The sequence below is a fragment of the Nomascus leucogenys genome, chromosome 12 (assembly GCF_006542625.1).
Source record: "Nomascus leucogenys isolate Asia chromosome 12, Asia_NLE_v1, whole genome shotgun sequence".
Taxonomy (NCBI): Eukaryota; Metazoa; Chordata; class Mammalia; order Primates; family Hylobatidae; genus Nomascus; species Nomascus leucogenys.
This window is the reverse complement of record NC_044392.1, coordinates 79847829-79871280: the sequence shown is the minus strand read 5'-3', so window position 1 is coordinate 79871280 and position 23452 is coordinate 79847829. Positions and strand designations below refer to the sequence as shown.

At 45.7% G+C, this 23452-nt stretch overlaps 1 protein-coding gene across 2 annotated transcripts in view; it reads right to left on the bottom strand.

The window, feature by feature from the left end:
• CNN3 (calponin 3) overlaps nucleotides 1–19681 on the bottom strand; it is a 30333-nt gene extending 10652 nt beyond the window's left edge. Inside the window, exon 1 of one of the 2 annotated variants that reach the window (XM_003260077.3) lies at nucleotides 19252–19681. In XM_003260077.3, the coding sequence (XP_003260125.1) occupies nucleotides 19252–19308 (57 nt within the window). In that variant the 5' untranslated portion in view covers nucleotides 19309–19681. Of the gene's footprint in view, nucleotides 1–18001; nucleotides 18172–19251 lie in introns of those variants that run through there. The other variant, XM_012500506.2, reaches the window with a different exon arrangement.
• Between the last annotated feature and the right edge of the window lie 3771 nt (nucleotides 19682–23452).

Genomic DNA, 23452 nt, shown 5'->3' with positions numbered 1-23452 from the left:
GCGTGGTGGCTCACGCCTGTAATCCCAGCATTTTGGGAGGCCAAGGCGGGCAGATCATGAGGTCAGGAGATCAAGACCATCCTGGCTAACACAGTGAAACCCCATCTCTGCTAAAAATACAAAAAATTAGCTGTGTGGTGGCGGGAGCCTGTAGTCCCAGCTACTCGAGAGGCTGAGGCAGGAGAATGGTGTGAACCCGGGAGGTGGGGCTTGCAGTGAGCTGAGATTGTGCCACTGCACTGCAGCCTGGGCAACAGAGCAAGACTCCGTCTCAAAAATAAAAAATAAAAATAACAATTACTCTTCCAAGTTGTTGATAAACATCCTTTTCTTTATTCTTCTTCAAGATTTATCTTCTTGGCCTTCCCAAGCTGCTTTCACAGACTTTCTGCCTGGCTCTTTCAAATCCACAACAGCCCCTCTCTTTATATGCCCACGCTTCCTTTCTTAAACACGCACAAATTCTCCAAACAGCGCCTGACAGCCTTCTTTGCGTCAAGGCGCATGTGCAAATGATCCAGAGACCAAGGAGAGTACTGTCTAGGCACACCTGCTGAAGGCTCCTCCCCAAAACTCTCCAACGTCCCTCTTGCCAGATACAATCAACATGTGAAGAAAATGAAGACAAAGAAAAAAGCCTCCCGGGGCATTGGATACAGCTGATCCTCCTCCCTACATTCAGCGCTTGGCCTGCTCCACTCTCGCTCCTCTGACAACTTCACCTGCTCCTCTTCATTTTCCTGTGCCTGGGTCCAGGGCTCATCCTGTCGTGGTCGTGGTGGCAGCTTCAGCCCTTAGAGCTTCCCTCCGCTCGCTCCTCAAGACAGCTAAGAATGCCAGTGTGGAGTTACCCTTCAGTTCAAATGCAGGTCCGTCCTTTCTTGTTTCATGACCTTTCTTTAGCCCTCACTTTCTTTTGTAATTCTAAAATAATAATTGGTTTTTTGTTGTTGTTTGTTTGTTTTTTTGAGACGGAGTCTTGCTCTGTCACCCAGGCTGGAGTGCCATGGCACGATCTTGGCTCACTGCAACCTCCACCTCCCGGGTTCAAGCGATTCTCCTGCCTCAACCTCCTGAGTAGTTGGGATTACAGGTGCCCACCACCACACCCAGCTAATCTTTGTATTTTTAGTAGAGATGGGGTTTTGCCATGTTGGTCAGTCTGGTCTTGAATTCCTGACTTCAGGTGATCCCCCCCACCTCAGCCTCCCAAAGTGCTGGGATTACAGGCGTGAGCCACCGCACCCAGCCAATTCCAAAATAATAATTTTTTTAAAAAAAATTTAGGCCGGGCCAGGCATGGTGGTTCACACCTGTAATCCTGCAACTTTGGGAGGCTGAGGCAGGAGGACCCCCTGAGTCCAGGAGTTCAAGACCAGCGAGGGCAATATAGAGAGCCCCTGTCTCTATTAAAAAAAAAAAAAAAATAGGCCAGGTGGGTGGCTCATGCCTGTAATCCTAGCACTTTGGGAGGCCAAGGCAGGAGGATTGCTTGAAGCCAGGAGTTCCAGGATGCAGTGACTGATGATCATGTCACTGCACTACAGCCTGGGTGGCAAAGTGAGACTCTGTCTTTAAAACAAAAATAAATAAATAAGTGATATACAAGTATGTAGTGCAAGCATTCTCAACAGGCGTGGTAGTGTCCCAAAGAGGTGAAAAGTGTTTCTTGTGGTAGATGGTGAAAAAACCTTAGACAATACAAAAACTTAGGACCCTCCAAAGCTCAACCTTACCCAACAAAATCTTATTCCTTTGTACTAAATCTGGCAGGGGATAGGAGGTAACTAGGAACAATGTCTAAAACAACTCTTGGAGAAAGTGATCATGAAAACAAGGTTAAAAAACACTGAGATACACTAAAATGTACAAGTCTCTTTCCCCCAAATCACATTCCATTCCCAGAGGGAAGGGCCTATCCTTCGGCCAATTATTCTTCCAGCCCACAGGCACACATATCACTATTAATCATATATCCAAGAGCTCTGGACTAAGACCGCCTTCAGAAACACAACCCCGAGGGCGTACGCGTCCTAACAGTGAAGGCAGACACTAGAGCAGATACAAGCCTACCAGTTGCTGGGAAACAGCCATGCTCCTCCCTGGCTCTGAGATTTGAGAAGCTTCCTCCTCAGAACCCTCAGAAAGGGAGAAAGAGTAAAGGGAGACCTAGCTTCAAAAAGCACCTCCACAGCTGACCCAAAAGCTCGATTCCTGTGCTGTTGAATGGTACTTCTCGGTGTACGCTGAGAGCATTCAGCTCAAGTGCAATTTGAAAAAAAGATGGAGGCACAGCTGCCATGAGGTAGAGTGATGATATTCATGTACAAGAACTGTCTGATGCCCCCCTTACACCCAGAACATTCCAGAATCTACTGAAGAATGAAGACTGCTTGTTTTTCACATGGATTCCTTCTCACAATGTATTATCATCACAGAGCTTGTTCAAACCTGCAAGCAGACAATTCCAGGTTATTGTCCCCAGTGATTACAACAGTCTCCCTAATTTCAGTTGTTGCTCCCCGTTTTGAGCCACCAGGATAATCCTGCATTACTCCAAACTCTCTAAGTAAATTCGTATTCAACATTAGCTTGTTTTTCAAGTGTTCCCTGTGTTCCTTAGATTCTTCTTTCATCTTCTTTCTCCATTAATCCTTCTTTCTGTCCTTCATCTAAATGGCTAGTTCATACCAGGCACAGTTCAAAAGGCAAAGTTCCTGTCCTAAAAGCTTACATTCTAGCAGAAAGAGACAAATATTAAATATGGTGTGTTAAAGAGTTCACAAAAATAGATGTAAAATAGGGTGTTTAAAATAGAGAACAATGGGGGCTACCACGGTCCCAAAATAGGAACCAAATAGATTTCCATCTCAAGTATCAAGATTCCTCCTCTCTTTCCTTCTCACCATCACTTGCCATTCTTGGTATCTCACGCAAGGACAGTGAACAGGCTTCAACATTTTCATCCACCCTAAGTCTCTCCGCAACGAATCCTATAAACATTTACTGAAGATCACACGCTTTCAAGTCAAACTTCAAAACCCTGTGTTCCCAATTCCAGTGTGACCTTGGCAAGTAACTGAACCCAGGTCACCCCATTTCTTGTGGGTAGACTCCTTCCTTCCAGGGCCACTGTGAGGATGAAGCCTGTTCAATAGGAATGGAACCCACTGCAATACCTGACACACATCAGCATGCACGCCCTCCAATTTTATCAGCTTGAGGTACAGAGCATTCTATTAACCAAACTCCACTACAACTTGTTCAATCCATTGTTTGCAATAGCAAAGAAAACCCCACTGCAGACAGGCTCACCTGGGATGCCAGCCTTCACCACTGTCCACTCCCTTTACCACTCTTCCTGAGGCTGGTTCCTGCCTCTCTGTCTTTGCTAAAGGTCTCCTCTCTGCTTAGAATGGGTTTGCATCCCAAATTCTTATTCTTTTTCAGATTGTTGCTGACAAAAAGGATAAAGGAACTATTTTACAAAATCAGGCACGTATCTTATGGGGGATAGGAGTGGGAATTCTAGAGAAAAACATTTTACATTTGGGACAGTGACGTCAAGATAGAATGCATGCTTTTCTTGAGGTCACCACAGAATCTAAGACTCATTCCATGGCATGAACGTGCTAAAGATTTGATGCGGAGGAACTAGACATTTGAAAGCTGTGGAAAATCATGCTCGCCTCAGGTAAACAGGAGTGAAGTCCAGGAGCATTTTAAAGCCAGGTCCTCCTCTCAGAGATACAACTGTATCTTCAGATCAAGGTATCAGCATATGGCACCAACCAGCACAAATTTTTTCCCTCCAAATGTCTATAATCAGGTAAATACAAAAACATTATGACTCAATATACAGATATTGTGAGACTGACAAGAAATTAAAGCTTCAAAAATTACTAGGATGGGTGCAGTGGCTCACACCAGCAATTTGGGAGGCAAACGCTGGAGGATCACTTCTTGAGTCCTTTGAGACTAGCCTGGGCAACATAGTGAGACCCTGTCTCTACACAAACCACAAAAATTAGCTGGGCATGATGGCACACACCTGTGGTTCCAGCAACTTGGGAGGCTGAGGTGGGAGGATCACTTGAGCCTGGGAGGTCAAGGCTGCAGCGAGCTGAGATCGTGCTACTACACCCCAGCCTGAGTAACAGAAGGAGACCCTGTGTCAAAAAAATATAAATAAGCCAGGCAGAGTGGCTCACGCCTGAATCCCAACACTTTGGGAGGCCGAGGCAGATGGATCACCTGAGGTCAGGAGTTCCAGATCAACCTGGCTAACATGGTGAAACCCCGTTTCTACTACAAAAAATTAGCTGGGCATGGTGGCACACATCTGTAGCACCTGTAATCCCAGCTTCTGAGACAGGAGAATCGCTTGAGCCTGGGAGGCGGAGGTTGCAGTGAGCCAAGATCATGCCATTGCACGCCAGCTTGGGCAACAAGAGTGAAACTCCATCTCAAAAAAAAAAAATTATATATATATTATATATAATTAAAGAGGAGCTGGTCCAGTGCCTAAAGCAAAGAGTATAACAAACAGTAGAAAGATGCAGAGCAAACAGACTGTCAATTTTGTCTTCTCTGTCTAGAAAATGACCTTTAGATTGCAAAGCTTAGAACACATATAGTTTAAAGTGGATTTTTGAAAGTTCCAATCTAAACAAGGAGGGAACAAGTATAGACACTGGATTCCCAGAAGAATCTAGACTCAGAAATAACAAGTAACAAAGAAGTGCGTATCCAGCAGCTCACTGTGAGAGAAGCCTTGGCAAACGGTAGTAACAAGAACCCCACTCCATCCCCACCCAGAGGGCAAGGATCTATTACTGGCTGAAGAGCCTGGCAGGTGCCCTCCTAGAGTAGACTCTTGGAGAGAGAGTGTGCAAGCACTCAGGGGGAAGGGCAGCCATCACCAAGGCTGCATGGACACACAAGGCATGTCCAAGAACACCTGCCCACGTCCCCTCCTTGAGGGGAGGACAGGCTCTTGTTCATCTTAGTACCCCTCATGCCCATGCCTGATACACAGTGGGCACTCAATCCATGACTTTTCACCCACTGACAGGATTACCAGCCTAGGGAAATGCCTCAGATTTAAAGATCTATCTTGTTTCCGAAAGGCATCTGCATTTGAATGTCACTGCCTTTTATGGGAGTCACATCTCCTTGATCTGCCAAACTGGTAATTTTGGATGGCCCACTAGGGACATAATTGCATTACTTTCTGATAAAAGTTCCTTATGTCTAGGGCACTCCTGAAGTCCAGTTTAGTAACCCTAGAAGGAGGGTACAGTCAGAAGGAACACCATGCCCACTGTGCTGATTATGTCATGGCAGAAGAAACTCGTGGTGATGTGTACCTCAATGTTTGGATTTAGATGTGTTCTCTTCTGTTTTGGTCATTAATGACTTGGAAACTACTTGGCATACTTATTAAGGAAACTGGGAATCAGAAGGATCTTTCTTACATTAATACAGTTTATTCAAAATATATGTAAAATCCTGCCCCAAAGTTTTAGAACTAGTAATCTTACTCAGTGAGTTGAGTGTTAAAAAGCCAACACTATCTTGGTCTGCATAGTTATACAATTCTTTATAAAATAGTATTGCTTATTTGTTTAAATCAAAACAACCCCATGAGGTAACCAAGGAAAGCATTATTTATAAGAAATGGGTGCACATGGAGTTCATGTGAGCCATAAAACCTCCCAGAGTGATCATCACCATACTTTATAGACAGGAAAAGTCAATTTGACAAAGCAAGGATTAGAAAGTTCTTCTTCTACACAGTTACCTTGTCTACCTGGCCAAGTGATTCTGTTAGTTAAAACAGAAGGAGCTAAAGCTTTGTAATCAAAGGAAGTCAGTTAACAATCCCAGTGTACTCTGGTAAGTTAAACCATATCTGTGGCAATACTATGATCAATTCTGAGTGATGCATTCTGAAAGGGGACACTGATAAGCTGACATCAGTTTCTAGAAGGAGTAAACTAGGTGGTGAAAGGATTAGAAAAACCATATATAGCCTATTATGAGAAACTGGCTAGCCAGGAGTGGCTACATATGACCTGGAAGTTTAGGAGAGGCAGGTTAGCTCCCATCTAAATATTTAGATGGAAGTCATATAGAAGAGGGAGTTGATTTATTCTGAGTGACACACAGAGGACAGACCAGAGAAATATATGTAGAAATTCCCGAGAGATGGACTAGAAGAAAACAGGCATGGAAAAATACCATGTTTTGAGTGCCAATGAAGCACAGGCAGGAAGAGATGACCTCCAAGAAAGCTTGTTGGAGAACATTCTCTCACTGGGAAGGAGGCCAGCCAGATCTTGAATTTTAGAGATCTGTAGAGATTTTGCTGAAAGGGGATCTTAGCTGAAGCCCCACAGGTAAAAAGAGGTGAAAATAGAGATGTTCCTCAAGTTTTTGTTTTCTTTGTCTCACCACTAGAATATTTAAGAGTCTAACAAACTCATTCCCGCATTTGTAGGTGTCAGCTCTTTGCCACTCTCCAGATTGTCAAGCACTGTCTCTTCAGCAGGACCTCTAGGTGCCTCCAAAATAACCCTTGAGTCAGGAGCATGGGTAACACTGAAGAGCTGTCATTTATCTTTCCATAACGACAAGGCACACGACATGTTTGCAACTTTTCTGTAGTTTCAGAATGTACACTCACTCCTCATCAACTCTTCAGCAAGCCCGCTCCACAGGACGAGCCTCACAGTCTACTGTGACTCAAGGAAGGCATGAAATCCACCTCAACGTCATTGTCCCAAAAGTTCGCTGTATTGTTCTGAGAAGGAACTGGTCTCAACCAGCCTGGGGAACCCTCATCTCACAGATCACTGACCACATGCATCCCCATGCTCCCATCTGCCAACCCCAAAACTGAGTCAAAACACCACGCGGCTCCTCTACTGAGGGTTATTACTGGGACAAGGCATGAAAGCAGGCCAAGGAGAAATGGGATCTCAGCCCTTTGGTTTAGCCTTAGTAAATCTGGAATTCCTCTTGGAGTCCAGATCCAGGTCTAGATCTCAGATTGCAAATGCTTTTTTGCTTATTACGATGGAGTCTGTCCATTTGAGAAAGGTGGCTTTACACAACCAGCTATGAACAGAGAGGAAACCTAATTTTAAACATGGGATAGATGCTGATGGAATCTTACAGATATGTTAACTGTACAAAACAGCACCATTTTTTCCCCAATGAAAATGAGAAAATATGACATTTCCAATAAAAAGTAGGATAGAATTTCCCATTTTCTCTTTTTCTTTTTTTCTTTTTTTGAGACAGTCTTGCTCTGTCACCCAGGCTGCAGTGCAGTGGCATGATCATAGCTCACTGAAGCCTCAACCTCCCAGACCCAAGCGATCCTCCTGCCTCAGCCTCCCAAGTAGCTAGGACTACAGGCATGTGCCACCACAGCTACCTTTTTAAAAATGTTTTGTAGAGATGGGGTCTCCCTATGTTGCCCAGGCTGGTCCCATTTCCTCCTTTTAAAAATATTCATACTGTGCCTTATGAAATAGCATACAAAGGTATTTTGTACTTTTTGAGACCCTAAGTAAAAAGCCATTAGGTTCATTTTGCTTTTAATGAGGATGTGTGAAAAAAAGATGAAGTCAGAGGCAAGGCTCAAACACCTGCATGCCACCAAATCCTACACAAATGCCACCCAACGATAGGCTGGATGCAAACTGAAGTCCAAGCTTCTTAAACACCAAGACAAAGAGGGACATAATCAACTACAAGATTCACAGTTCCTCTAAAAGAAAGTCAGCCTGAACGTGGTTTCCCCTTTCCAGTCCTGAAGTCTGCAAGGATCTTATGATGAAGTCACAGGGGACCCTCCACATCGACAGTAAAGGTGAACTCCATATTTTACATAATTGTAATGCAATCTGAGAGCATGAATGAGGGAGAAAATAGGTTACCCTGAAAGCATTACATCTTCCATCAGAGTGCTATGCCCCAACACAAAGGTCACTTGGAGATAATACAGTAAAGGCTTGCTACAGACAACCAGGCTCTAACAAAATAAACCCAACTTCCTATCCCTTCCAGATCAAGGGCCAATGGAAAGAGGAGAGTGAACCAGTGCCCAAGCTCCAAAGGGGCAACCCAATCAGCAGTGCGCTCACAGGGAGGGCTTAGCCTGGGCCATCTCTTCCTATTCCTGCTCTCTTCCCCATCGGACGTCAGTGGCTCCCAGCATAATAAGGTCAGGAGCAAAGTGACACCCCTATTTCAGATGAAAAGAGGACTTCTCCACATCAGTGCTGCGTTTTCATGGTCCTCTTCCCTTCCCCTTCCCAGCTGGGCCCCTTCTTTTCCCGCTGACCCTCCTGTCCTTCTGCTTTGCCCCCACCCACCATCTGTTTTGGGCTGTTGCCTTTACTTGGTCCATCTATGGGCACAGGCTACGCTGTCTTCCCCGAAACGGCAAATTTTTAATTGAACCTGCTGCCAGTCTCATACACTGTCCTGTTTGTCATTTATTTCATGCCAAACCTGCCCATTTCCTCACTTAGTACTCTCTCCTAACCCCTGGAAATTTGCTCTACCGATGATCTCTCAAAAGGTCACCAGTGCAGCCTGGGCAACACAGTAAAACCCTGTCTCTACAAAAAATACAAAAATTTAGCCAGGCATGGTAGTGCACGCCTGTAGTCCCAGCTACTCGGGAGGCTGAGGCAGGAGGATTGCTTGAGCCCAGGAGGTCAAGGCTGCAGTGAGCCAAGATCACGCCACTGCACTCCAGCCTGGGGGGAAATGGGGCGGGGGGGTTGCAGGGAGTGGGGAACAGAGGAAGATCCTGTCTCAAACAAAAAAGGTCATCAGTGACTTCTCAGTAGCCAAATCCAGTGGCCTGTCTCCAGTCATCCTCTGGGACTCTCTGTAGCACCTAGTATTTTCCAGGAGGGCCCTCTAATCTCTCCTCCTCCAGCTTCTTGTTAAAGGACTTTATCCTGGGATTTCTTGCTCTGGTCTGCCCTCTCTGGACTCAGTACCCTCTCATCTTGAAAGATGTCAATTCTCCCTGAGCTCTGGCCTCAGATTAAAATGGTTAGGAGCAAGGGCTCTGGAAACTGAATGCTTGAATTAGAAGCCCATTTCCACCATGCAACAAGTTTCCTCTGCTTCAGTTTTCTTCCCTGCCAACCAGAGATCATTAACAGCACTTACATCAGAAGGTTACTGGGAAGAATCAATGAGTTAATTCACATAAGTTGTAAGAACTCAATAAATGTCAACACTTATCCTTCCATCTATGCTTTGCTGGCCATTCCAATCAAGATACTGGAAAGACTTCTTCCTTTGAATTCAATATATTATTAAAAACCACTTACTTGACATGATTTGATAGCCATTTTGATAAGATATTTTAAAGCTACCTAAAGCTTCCTGGGTTTTTTGTTTTTGAGACGGAATTTTGCTCTTGTTGCACAGGCTGGATTGCAATGGCACGATCTTGGCTCACCACAGCCTCTGCCTCCCAGGTTCAAGCGATTCTCCTGCCTCAGTCTCCTGAGCTGGGATTACAGGCACGCGCCACCATGCCGGGCTAATTTTGTATTTTTAGTAGAGATGGGTTTTCTCCATGTTGGTCAGGCTGGTCTTGAACTCCTGACCTCAGGTGATCCGCCCACCTCAGCCTCCCAAAAGTGTAAGGATTACAGGCATGAGCCACCGTGCCTGGCCAAGCTTCCTGTTTAAAAAACTATTATCAAATAATTTGTGAAAGAGATGCCCTCATCCCATCCCACTGCCAACTCCCACCTGAGTCTGCTGGGGATGAGGGATGGAGTAGGCATTAAAGATGTCAGTGACTCATGACTTGGTAATAAAGAAACTAAAGCAAGTTACTTTTTTCTTTTTTTAACATCAAAAGATCCTCCTCCTCTTTCTTACCATTGGTAGGAACTAATTTTTTTGGAGAGCAATTTGGCAATACCTAAATACATTTAAATGTTAGGTCAAAACTTACACACTTTTCTACACAAGTACTTTTAAAGGAAATATCTACCAGTAGGGAAGCAGTGAATAATCGGTGGAAATCCAGACAACAGACTATAATTCGGTTTTCAAAATGGCTGAACAATATTCAAAGCAGTACAAGCACTTACGGTAGGAGTAAGGGATACAGGATACTTTCACTTATTTTTCTATTTTGGAACTGTTTGCATAAAGAGAAGTGGTTCTCATAAGCAAGGAAGATGGTACCCTGAGGTAGATGTACTGTCTTCATGCAGAGATGACTTGTCCAAAGGTTGTGGGCTCAGCAGGGATTCGGACCCAGATCTGGCTCCAAGTCTAAGTCTTTTCCATCATTGGATGCTCCCCCATCCCTACTCCACAACCAAGCTGAGAGACAGGAACTCTCTGTACTATACATAGTCTTAGCACAGGCAACTATGCTATCTGCCTGAAGATGTTTAGACTCTGGCTTAACATAAAGTCCTTTTAACTCATGGAGACATGACAATATATCCAAATGTACCCACCACCAATATCATCGTATCAGACTAATGCACATGAATATATTGCCCAGTTGTAGAAAGGACTAATTGGGCTGGGCACAGTGGCTCATGCCTGTAATCCCAGCACTTTGGGAGGCCAAGGCAGACAGATCACCTGAGGTCAGAAGTTCGAGACCAGCCTGGCCAACACAGTGAAACCCTGTCTGTACTAAAAATACAAAAAATTAGCCAGGCATAGTGGCACAGGCCTGTAGTCCCAGCTATTCAGGAGGCTGAGGCAGGAGAATCACTCGAACCCGAGAGGGAGAGGTTACAATGAGCCGAGATCACACCACGGTACTCCAGCCTGGGCGACAAAGTGAGACTGTCTCAAAAAAAAAAGTCGGCAGGGTGTGGGAGGAATTGATTTAAACAAGCCCATAGGAATCCTTAGTTCCAAAGCACGTTGCCAGCACAGTTCAAAAGTTCATAATAAGGCCGGGCGTGGTGGCTCACACCTGTAATCCCAACACTTTGGGAAGCTGAGATGCGTGGATCACTTAAGGTCAGGAGTTCAAGACCAGCCTGGCCAACATGGTAAAACCCCATCTCTAAGAAAAATACAAAAATTAGCCGGGCATGGTGGTGCGCGACTGTAATCCCAGCTTCTCAAGAGGCTGAGGCATGAGAATTGCTTGAACCCAGGAGGTAGAGGTTGCAGTGAGCCAAGATCGCACCACTGTACTCCAGCCCAGGTGACAGAGCAAGACTGTCTCAAAAAAAAAAAAAAGTTCATAAGATATTTGGCAGAGCTGTTTCAGACTAAAAACACTTTAACTCTCCCACTGGCCCATATGAAGACTAACCTCCTGCCACATGCATGTTTTTGAAGGTGATGTAAGACCAACTGCAGGAAAGGGTGTCACTAAAGAAGAAAAAGAAGCAGGGGAAAGCTCAGAGAGGAAGAAACCTTGAAATGAAAACCTGGCTGGCAAAGAATGCGTCTGTGTGTGTATAAGCGGGGAGAGGAGGGGATGGGGTTTTTTAAAAATACAACATCCAATTCTTTGAAGAAAGATAAGGAAAATCCAGAAACAAATGCATGCCAGTATTCAGAGTAGAGAATGGGACCATTCAGGGGAAGGCATCTAGCCATAGGTGGACTCAAAAGAGCAGCCCTAGGGTTCCAGCTCAGCTGCTAAGGGCCAAGGACCACAGCAAGCTCACAAGATGATGCCTAATGTATGTGTAATTTCTACACTCAATTAGAAGCATAATATGATTGCTGTTGCTATTTTTGCATTCAAAGTGGAATCACATGTTTGAATTAACCAACAGCAGGACAGAGACTTGCTACACATGGTATTGATTGTTTTCTCTCCTATTTCCTCCCACAAGAAACAAAAGGAGACCGGGAAATGTGCACTAATGAAGCACACACTATCCATTCGTACAGCCTGGGTAACATTAAGGGTGAGAAGCTGCAGATAATGGAGAAAGATCAGTGTCCAAACATTTGGGAGTGGAGGCGGGAAGAAGCAATGAAGCCATAGCCCGCCCAGTGTGGCCACCCCACAGCTCGAGTTCCCTGGAAAACTATCCAGGAGAGGGGAAATAACCATAGATGCTTAGGTTACAACTGACCCAGAAGAGTCCTTCCGAGCACAAAAGGCCTCCTCTTTTCTCTGCATTCATGCCTCCAATTCCCTGGCCTTCCCACTGCAGACACAGCACCCAACAGTCACGTCCACACCCTGAAGTTTCCTGGTCCTTCCCTACCTTGTGAGGGAAAACTAGGATTTAGCCTTCTCCACTCAAGGACTTGTTCACACAGGTCTAGGTAGAGCCTTCGTAAGAACACATAAACTCAAAGCCTCCAGATTCAAGCAAGCCAAATTCAAACACTTGAAGGAAAATATGTTAACCAGCCAGCTGTGGAGAAATACAAGCCCTATCTGAAACCAAGAAAGGAAAGATACATCTTATTTAAAAGGAATCAACCTGTTAGAAAAAGCAGAATACAACCATGCCCAGTAAGCAAGACCTCTAGCTCTACAGAGAAGTCCTCAGCCCCAAGGGCAATGTGGACAGAATGGTGCAGATCTACAGACCTGGTGCTTTCACCGTGGAAATGCCTCACAGGCTGCCTGGTGGTGGAGTCCTGGATAAGGACTCTGGGGCAGATCACATTCCTGACACAGAAATGAAACACAGTAGTACTGCTTGGTGTCATGGCCCCCTATCCACCAGAAATCTCAGGCAGATACAAACAGATTCGTGAATGAATATTAAAGTTCTAGAGATAATATCAACATCCAGAAGAGAAAAGTAGCTCAGAACACAAGACTGAGACTAATTAGCAGAGACCCAGTCAGCAAAATGAAACCATGGCTAAAATTTACATAATGTGGGCTTTTGATTCCAGGCATTATTCTAAACACTTTACATGGATTATCTATCTGATTTCTCCCAACAACCCTATAAAGATGAATGTTATGGTATCCCCATTTTACATACAAGACAGGCAGGTTAAGTCACTTGCCAAAGTTCACAGTAAGATGCAGAACCAGGAATCCAACCCAGTTCCCACAGTCCATGTTCTTAACCACTAAGCTCTACTTTCCCTCTCACAAGAACCTTGTATGACAGGTATGGGGAAGTCTTCAAGTTCAAAAGGGTCCACATGGCCATAGGTTTTTGTAAAACTTAAAAGATATTTATACATTTTTCATAATGAGGACCCCCAAATTGTATAAACTTCGTCCCCACAAACAACCTGGATCTACCTATGAGTTCCAAGAATCCTTAACAAAAATCTGAGGGTACAAATACACATGAATAACAGTTAAGAGCCCATTTGGGCTATAAAATAAGTTCAGAGTTAAGGAGAGCCAATGCACATGGTATATGCTACAGGAGGGTAATACCTAGATTTAAGTGGAACTTGCCAACAAATTCTAAGGACAAGCTTTCTCCAACCACCACCTAGTTTCACTGAGAAAGAAAATGCAGGGCTGGGCACAGTTGCTTACACCTGTAATCCCAGCTCTTTGGGAGGCCAAGGCAGGTGTATCACTTGAGGTCAGGAGGTTTGAGACCAGCCTGGCCAACATGGTGAAATCCCAACTCTACTAAGAATACAAAAATTAGTCAGATGTGGTGGCAGGTGCCTGTAATTCCAGCTACTCGGGAGGCTAAGCCAGGAGAATTGCTTGAACCTGGGAGGTGGAGGTTGCAGTGAGCCGAGATCGCAAGACCTCACTCCAGCCTGGGAAACAGAGGGAGACTTCATCTCAAAAAAAATAAAAAAGAGAGAGAAGAAAATGCATTTCCTCACTCTCCTGAATACAATGGTAATGATGGGTGAAAAACCAAAATCATCCAATTGTGCTTACATTTTTTATGCCGCAGATCAGATTCATTATGGCTTTAAGGATACACTGTTAAAGAGGGAAAGGAGGCAGGAAACACTAACCCTCATGTCCCAACCTGGAAGGGAAACAAGCATAGGGAAAAAAAAGCCTATACCTCTGTTGATGGTAGTATTAGCAATGTCATCATTGTCAAGATTGTTTCTGAAATCTAAAAGAGTGGCTAGAGACAGAACAATTACCACAAATGTTAGACTGTAAAAAAATCAGTGAGCTTGACAATAATCCTCGTTAAAACTCCAGAGTAAATAACGCTGAGAATTTTAAAGAGGAAGCATGGTACCTCTTGTCACTTCAGCAAAGTGTATCTTATTTATCTGTTTTGGTCAAGACAGGAAAACAAAAACTAACGCAGACCAACAGCAATGGCTGGTTCCTACCAGGAGCAAAGTCCCTGGCTGAATGGCCCCTTCTCCAGCAGTATTCAGGAAAATGCAGGCACTGGACAAATCCTTGCAGAGGACACCTCTACCATTCCTAACCTGGAAGTCTAAGAAAGAGCCCAGTCAAAATATCTATCTTAAGAAAGAATCCCAAAATCAGCAGCAAAGATGAAAATTTTCAATATAATATTAACTATTTAACTACTTAAGAAAAACAAGGCTAGGAATGGTGGCGCACACCTGTAATCCCAGTGCTTTAACAGGCCAAGGCATTAGGATCACTTGAGGCCAGGGGTTCAAGACAAACCTGGGCAACATAGCAAGATCAAAAAATATTTTTTAGAATATTTTCTTTTTAACGACATCCTTCAAAATCATCACACTTGCACTACAGAATTAATCTTATTTAGACTACAGAGTTAATTTCTAACTTATGTCTAGAGATAGCAAAATCTATTCCCGATGAATAAATTCATTAAATCAACAAATATTCAAATATTTATTGAGCATATGCTATGTGCTAAACTATATTGTAAAGTATCGATCTTGAGACACACCCGTGAATAAGAGAGCTTTATCTCTGGTGGGAAGAGACAGATAATAAGCAAACAAAAAAAGATTTTAATTAAAAACCAATTTCTGAACTTCCAAGTTTAAAAAGAAAAAAGCTAAGCCCACCAACACATTTTTACCAAGATTCTGGTGCTCTACCAGCAACACAAGGCAAACCACCTTCGGGTATAATTTCTAGCTGGGTCACCCTGCGTTACTCTGATCAGAAGTACCCTCAGAGCAGCTGTGCATCTGAAGCGCACCCGGCAAACAGGCTGGCAGGACTTCGCGGACACTGGTCCTATCTAATTATTACTATATGATTGTTTAACTTCAACAACCAAAGATTTTGGTAATAAGCCTTTCAAGATGGTTTTTAGGTGTTGAGAAAGACCATTTTGTAACCAAGAAGATCCCCGTGGGAAGCTGCTTTGCTCAAATCAGACATTCCAAGGGGGCAGAAGACTGGAAGAATGTGCATTCCAATTCCATGCTTCTTAATATTCCAGTTAGCCTCCTCCCAAAAAAACATACCGAGGTAAGATTATTTCAGCTCCCCATTCGTCAATTTATTTTTTCCACTTTCCCTGAGACCTGTAAGAAAGGTTCCTGTGGCATTTGCTCCAAGCCTGATGAAGACATGCTTCACTGCGTCCTCTCTTCCCATCCAACTTTACGGGAAACTACCCTGACTCCAACATTTTGCCAGGAAATACTGTGCTTCCCTTGAGTACCTGTTATATTTTTTCATGGTTTATGAGGCACAGAGTTTTCACTTTTCATTTTGGTTCCCAAGATGCATTCAAGGGCCTGGTTCAACCTGTAGAATACCCGTAGGGCCCATTATTTTATGAGTGTTTCCATCCTCCACCGAACCATCCCTACCAGTGTCTGCATTTTCCCTGGCCCTTTTACTCTCTGACGGTTTTTGTAAACTGCAAGTTATTGATCATTTGGTGTCATTTTTTTCTTTGTTATTAACGAAACTTTGTTCGTATTCCAGGCTGAAAGACTGGAATTCTTAGGCTTTTTTTTTTTAGGCTGTTTTCACACATCTTCTTGCCTATTAAAAAAAGTAAGCTTGTGTGTTCTGCCATGTATTATCATCTTACCAATCAAATGTCTTAAAGATTTTTCTGAGATTTTACTGATTAAAATATTTAAAATCAGAGACTTCTTCAATTCATTGATGAACTGCTTTTACAGCTAGAATATTATATAACAAGACCAAAAGGTATTAATACAAACCAAATACTTAAAGAGGCAGGGACATACAAATCTTAGAAATATAATACTAAAAACGAATTTTCTGTTACTAAGAGCTAATAGCTACAATACAGTCACTGAGTTGAGTATAAGCCAGACCCAGACACATCTCCACAACATGATGTTTGGGGGTGGCAACTATTGTTTTCCCCCATTCTACAGAACAGAAACTAGGAGAGAGACGTCAAGTAGCTTGCCCAGCATCACAGAAGGCAGGAAGTGGCAGAACGGGGACAAGAACTCACATATGCTAGACTCCCAGGTCCACTCCACACTGTCTCCCCAGGATGTTTCTATACTTCTTTGTTAAATGAGATTTGGGGGTAGATGGGGGGAATCTAGCATCCAAGCAATGTATCAATTATGCAATAAAGAAAAAGCAGGAAGGAATCAAAAGGTGTCAAACCACGCAATGTCACTTTTGCACATACCCACCTTTCACCTGGGAGTCCTGAGGCCTCAGTCAAAATGCAGCATCTCACACAAAGGCCTAGCAAACATGGCTATTTGATTCCCAGGCCCAGAACAGATCAGAAACAGTATGACATAAATAATCACAATGTCAAGAAGTGACAGGTGGGTAGCAAAAATGAGGGGGAAGGGCTGGGCGCCATGGCTGACGCCTGTAATCCCAGCATTTTGGAAGGCCAAGGCAGGGGGAATCACCTGAGGTCAGGAGTTGGAGACCAGTCTGGCCAACATGACAAAACCCTGTCTCTACTAAATAATACAAACATTAGCCGGGCGTGGTGGCAGGCACCTGTAATCCCAGCTACTGGGGGCGCTGAGGCAGGAGAATCGCTTGAACCTGGGAGGCGAAGGTTGCAGTGAGCTGAGATCGCGCCACTGCACTCCAGCCTGGGCGACAGAGCAAGACTCCGTCTCAAAAAAAAAAAAAAAAAAAAAAATGGGGGGAAGGCGACAGACAGCACAGTCTTGTGTAGAACATCCCTAAGTACTTCACTCAACTAAGGCATCGCTTTTAGAGTTAAAATTCTTAGAATAGTCCAACTTCTGTGACCTTGAGAAAATCTTTCTGAGCTTCAGTGTACTGATCTGTAAATGATGTTGGATAATCCCAGCAATCCTCCTCACCTTACAGGACTGCTCTGCTGTTAAGATCAAAAGACTTCCTATGAAAGAATACTGTCTGAAAGGACTACAAAAATGAAATGGGTTATTAAAAAATGGGTTTGGTGCTTAAAGGGATAAATCCACAGCCTTCATAACTAACTTTCCAAAGGTTCTAAAATCTGAGGTTTTACTGTATTTAAACATTTACATTACAGTGATCTAGCTTGTGTATGCATTTCCTTGGATCTGCTCAGTATTAAGCAGGAAAAGGGCAAAAGCTGCTACATTAGTCAGCAAAAAAGAAATTAGCATGGATATTAACATCCAAGAAAAGTAAGTCACTTGAAGGGCTGCCAACGTTATCAGTACCTCATTTACAATGCAAAAGGTAGTAGAGACTCAACTGCTGCCAGCCAAGAATCACTGGGGGGAATTACAATAAACGTGCACAACCAGGCCAAAGTATCACATCACGTCCAACATTCTGGACATGCCCATTCCTCTGAAAAGTTTCCTAAAGTTCGGTTTGTAAATCCTGGAAGGAAGGAAACAGTAACTTGTTACAAACTTTTCAGATGGTGAGGTTTGCACTCAATCATACTCAAACCACTCACCTTTCTGCTCTCTAAAAAAATCGTTAGCAAACTGTTCTCTAATACGGGCAACACGTTTGAAAAGGTAAAGGACCTCAACATTTCAACTTTAGATACACAGACTAAAATCAACTCCTTGCTTCAAAGACAGTATGATGGGCAGACTAACAGCGGGAGACAAGAGCCACAACTCTCCCTTGGGGTTTGACAACGGTGCGCTTCATTACCTCTTTACATAATTCGCTTCACACCGCCTACCCCCGCAGCCCCGGGATGTTCCAGCTCTGACAATGCCAGTGCCTTCCACCAGCGGTCGGACGGTGCGGTGGCAATCCCGACATGCCTGGGCTCCCGGGAGGTTAATGGGAATTAAACCACAGCAGCCCTCCTTTGTGGCGCTTTGGCCAGAACAGCAGAAAGGAGACAATGAGCGTTCTGTGCGCAGTTCCGCGCCGATTGGCTGGTCTCTCCCCCCAGAAACCCCTGATGTCATGGGCTTGGAATGCAGGGAGGGAGGAAGGAAGGAGAGGATTTGGGGAGGGGGACGCCTCTCATCTCTTTCCCAGGCCAAAAGTCCTAAAGATAAACCTAACGCATTCTTGGGCTCAGTGGCAAAGCTGAGCGTCACCAAATCCCAATCGCTCCAAACTATAAGCCGCCTCAGCAAACAAGCCCCAAACAAAAGCAACCCACAAAAATACTCCTTTATGTCGTGAAAGTCTAATGTACTCCAAACTTCTCAGTGTTTCATAAAAAGCCTCAAGCCTAAGCAGATATCACTCGCACAGTGGCGCGCTGGGGCTTTGTCTCCATTCCCCGCAAAAGCAACAGCAGAAGCAGCGGCGGCAGCAGCAGAAGCAGCAGCAGCAATCTGCCTCCAAATGCCTCCCAAGCACCGAGCTCGGAGACTGTGATGGGTCCCGGACCGGCTTCCGATCCTCGGGGCCCCTGGGGTCGGCGGGACACTAGGCGGTCTCTCTCCTCGTGGGGAGGCGCGGGCTCTGCCAGCACCCAGGACGCGGGCAGATGGCGGGGGCTGCGGCAGCGGCTCGCCGGGTCCCTGGCCGCGCGGACGGGCTCCGCCTAAGGGCGAGTGGCCACGCAGGAGCGCCCCCTTCCCGGAGGGCGCGTCCTGCAGTCACCAAACAGCCCCCGAGACCCCCGCAGCCGGAAAGGCCGGCGCCGCGGGACTCTAGGCGCCCTGGAACCCACCGCCAGCCACTAGTCCTGTCCCACGGCGCGGGAACAAAGCCAGGCGGGTGCCCGGGAGCCGGCCCCGCAAGCCCGGGGACGGGACGCGACAGGGACACGCAGAGACGCTGGCGCCGCCTCGACGTCCCCTCTCCAGGAAAACGGTGAGCCACAGCGCGAGGGGCGAACGAAGCACGGCCCAGCGCCAGGCCAGCCCAAGGGTGCCCCGGGGGCGCCTTCCACCCCTCGCCCCGGGGGCCCCCGCGCCCGCCCGAGCCAGGTGTACCTTGTTCTTGACCTCGGCCGAGAGCCCGTAGGAAGGGCCCTTGTTGAAATGGGTCATGGTGGTCCGGGCGGCGGGAAGAGGCTGAGCTGGGGTCCGGGGTTTCTCGCACTTCACTTCCCCGCTCCTGGCCCCGAGGAGTGGCCGCCGCGGGGGATGCTCGAACTCCCTCCTCTGGGAGGCGCAGGAGACGGTCGCGGCCGCGGGGCGCGGGCGGTGCCTGGGCGACTGGGTCCAACTTACAGAGCCTCGAGGTCCGCTCCGAAGCGCCTGGCTGCCTCGCTCGCCGCCCGCACCTCGATTCCCCACAGGCCGCCCCCGCCTCCGCCTGGGCCTTCTGGGATTGGCCGCCGGGCCCGACCAATGGAGGGCCGCCTCCTCCCGCCTCTGCGCCGAGGGGCGGTGCGGCCAATTGAAGGGCCGCGGGGGCCGCTTTCCCTCCGGCTCCCTCCCCGCGCGGTCCCCTGCCCCCGCCCCAGCCCTCACGCCACCGGAGCCGGCGGCTAGGCGGCCCCGCCCCCGGGCTAGGCAGGGCGCCTGGGGGCTTCCCAGCCACAGGCCGTTCACGTCAACCTCTAGGCATCCTCCGCGGCGGGCCGGGCCGGGCGGGCGGAGGGCAGCGGAAGCCCACCGGGGCTGGCCCGCCGCTGACCCGCCGCCTCCGTCTGCCTCCTCCCGGGCTCCAGGCCCAGCGCGCCCAGATGCCGGGCAGGACCCCTCCGCCCGCTGCTGGAACACCAATAGCAGCCTTGGAGCCTCTGGGCCGGAGGAACGGGGGCCTCCACCGACACCTGCTTCTTCCCTCACCTCGCAGCCTCCCACACCTGTTGATCTGACCTCTGCCCCGCCGCCGCCAAGGAGTAACCTAAGGCTTTTGGCCTGATTCGAGCTCACTCTGTCTAAACCTCTAAATGCGGTGCGAAAAAATCCTGGGGAATGTGCCATGCAAAGCCTGGGCATTTCAAGTGCTTTTCTGGATTCTCATCAACTCCTCTTTACAGGCATCTTTATCCGGAATTCAGCTCGTCCCAAACCCCACGTGGTGTTGCTCTGCTTGTGTTTTTGAATCCAGGGGCCTCTTTGAATCAGAAGCCCTTTGTATAGGGATAAGTATCCTTTAGGCCAGAATCAGCCTCCATTTTTTTCGCAGTCCCATTTCCTACCCGTAATACTTTCTTCTGATTTTAAAGCCATTTGATAGAGAAGGGGCAGGGAACAGAACCTTCGCCGCCCGCCTGAGCGCCTGGTAGACTAGATATCTTCCAAACATTATCTCATTTACTTCCCTGGAGTTACAGATAGGTAGATTTCATGTCCGTTGAGGGGTGAGAAAGCTGAAACTTTGAGACTTGAGACTCCTGGCCGAGGTCAGCCTCCTCCGAAGCTTCATCTCTTGCCACCACTTTCTGGTGCACGCCTAGGACAGATTTCAATCCCTGAGATCCCAAGATGAAACCTATGTTTGCCAAATACCAGCTACTGTGCCAGAAGAGATCATGGAACCAGGTGTGGCAACCTGCTTGAGAAGAGGAGCCAAAACATCATAGTTGAACCGTCCTGGAATAGAAGTGAGTAAGGTGAACCAGGTGTGGTGGCTCATGCCTGTAATCCCAGCACTTTGGGAGACCGAGGTGAGAGGATTGCTTGAGGCCTGGAGTTCAAGAACATCCTGGGCAACATAGCAAGATCCTGTCTCTATAAAAAATCCAAAGTTTTTTTAAATTAAAAAAAAAAGTGAGTAAGGCAACTTGAACCGGAAGTGCACAAAACTGCTATCAAGTTTGCAAGGCTTTTCCCAGTGACTTTGAAGGATGGAACCTGAAGGAAGGGGGAGGAGGCAAACAGGGAGGAAAGCGAAATGATTTATAAATGACTTGCTAATTTTGTCCAAAGGGAGTAATGATAATTAGGGCATTCTTCCCACACGAAGGTGACACAATTGACCCAATATCATTGAGGCAAGCAGTTTGGGCTGTTTTTCCAGTAGTATGACAGTGACGGTGTGTCAACCCCAGGACCTCACCCACATTTCTTCGGGACCTAGGAGTGTGGGAAATAGCAGCCAGATTTGAGGTATAAATCATGGTGTCCAGCCTGCAAAGCCTTTTTGCAGCAATCTAAGCCTGACTGCTCCTGTTGTATGGTCAAAGTCATTTTAATCTACTTCAGCTTATTCATTGTAAAATGTTCAAGAATTGTATTTTGTCTTGAAAGCTATGAATTTTATTGTTTGTGGGGAGCTATTTTTTAAGGAGTACAGGATTTCAGTTTTGGATGATGAAAAAGTTTTGAAGATGGGTAGTGACAATGGTCACAACATTGTAAATGTACTTAATGCCATTGTACGCTTACATGGCTTTAAAGTAAACATGAAATTTTCTACATTTGTTTGTTCGATCAACTGTTATCCTCCCTGAGGTACTCGAAGTTCTTTCTGACATTGCCACTGGAACTTACTATTTAAATATTGTTGGTCCTCTTGGATTCCATCAGTACTCCAGAGGCTTCCTTCATTTCTAATTTAACTCATTGTGTAAGAATACGTAATGCTGTTGTTAGCACTAGGGAACGTATCTGAGTCGCATGCACCAAAGTGTGTTAGCAGCAGCAAATCTGTAGGGGGTCTGCAGCAACCTCAATTCTTGCCTCCTCCAAAGAAAGAATTCTACTGAGAGGCATAAGGCAGAGGGAGAGACCAAGGCAAGTTTTAGAGCAGGAGTGAAAGTTTATAAAAAAGTTTTAGAGCAAGAATGAAGTGAAGTAATGTACACTTGGAGGAGGGCCAGGCGGGCAACTTGAGAGATTCAAGTGCGCTGCTTGACCTTTGACTTGGGGTTTTATACATTGGCATGCTTCCAGGGGGTTGGTGTCCCTTTTCCCGTGATTCTTCCCTTGAGGTGGGCTGTCTGCATGTGCAGTGGCCTGCCAGCACTTGGGAGGGACCACATGCTCAGTGTGTTAACTGAGTTTGTACGCATGCTCACTTGAGGCATTCTTCGCTTACTAGTCGAGTATTCCTAGAAGAAGGTCATATATGAGTACCAGTTAAATGCCACCATTTTGCCTCTTAGTGCACACCTGTGAGCCCACTCGCCCAACTCCTAAGATCCTATCCAGAAGCTGCTGATCACCAGTTTTAGGTATTTTCTATCCATTGGGAGACTGCCTTTCCCTGGTGCCGGCTGTGACCAATTATTATTTTAGAGAGACAGTTTAACAACTGCCTGACCACCTGATGGTTGCTTGACATTCCTGGTGGGAGCAGGGAGCCCTCTCCTGCTCTGCTCGTGTCTGACTACCTACTGTGGCACTATGGAATAAAATGAGAAAAACTTAAAATTTGGGACAATTTTAACAGCTTCATTGAAGTATAATTGATATAACAAAGTATATTTAAAGTATTCATTTTGATACACATATATACACATAGATACACCTATTTAAAAACCCATCACCACAACAGACAAAGGACATATTCATCACACCCAAAAGTTTCCTCATGTAGCCCCTCCCTCCCAGCCTTCCTTACCTCTCCACCCCACCAGGCAACCCCTGATGTGCTTTATGTAACTATACATTAATTTGTATTTCCTAGAATTTTATATAATTGGAATCACACATTGTATACTCTGTTTTATCTGGCTTCTTTCACTCAGCAAAATTATTATGAGATTCACTGATGTTGTAGCATGTATCATTAGTTCATTCCTTTTATTACTGAGTAGTATTCAACTGTAGGGATACACCAGTGATTTTATCCATTCCCTTATTAATGAACATTTTGGTTGTTTCCAGATTTTGGCTATTGCAAATAAAGCTGCTATGAACATTCATGTACAAGTGTTTGTATGGACATATGCTTTCATTTCTTTCCCATAAATACCTATAAATTGAATGGCTGGATCATGTGAAAGATGTATATTTCACTTTTTAAGAAACTGCAAACTTTTTCCAAATTGATTGTACCATTTTACATTCCTACCAGTGTGTATGAGAGTTCCAGTTCCTCTTCTTCCTCACCAACAGTTGGTAGGTCAGTTTTTTTAAATTTAGTCATTCTTATAGATGTGGAGTATAGCATTTCATTATGGTTTTAATTTGAATTCCCTTAATACGTAATGATGTTGGGCATCTTTTCATGTATTTATTTGCCATCTGTGTATCTTTTTCATGAAATGTTTGTTCAGATCTTTTGCCTACTTTT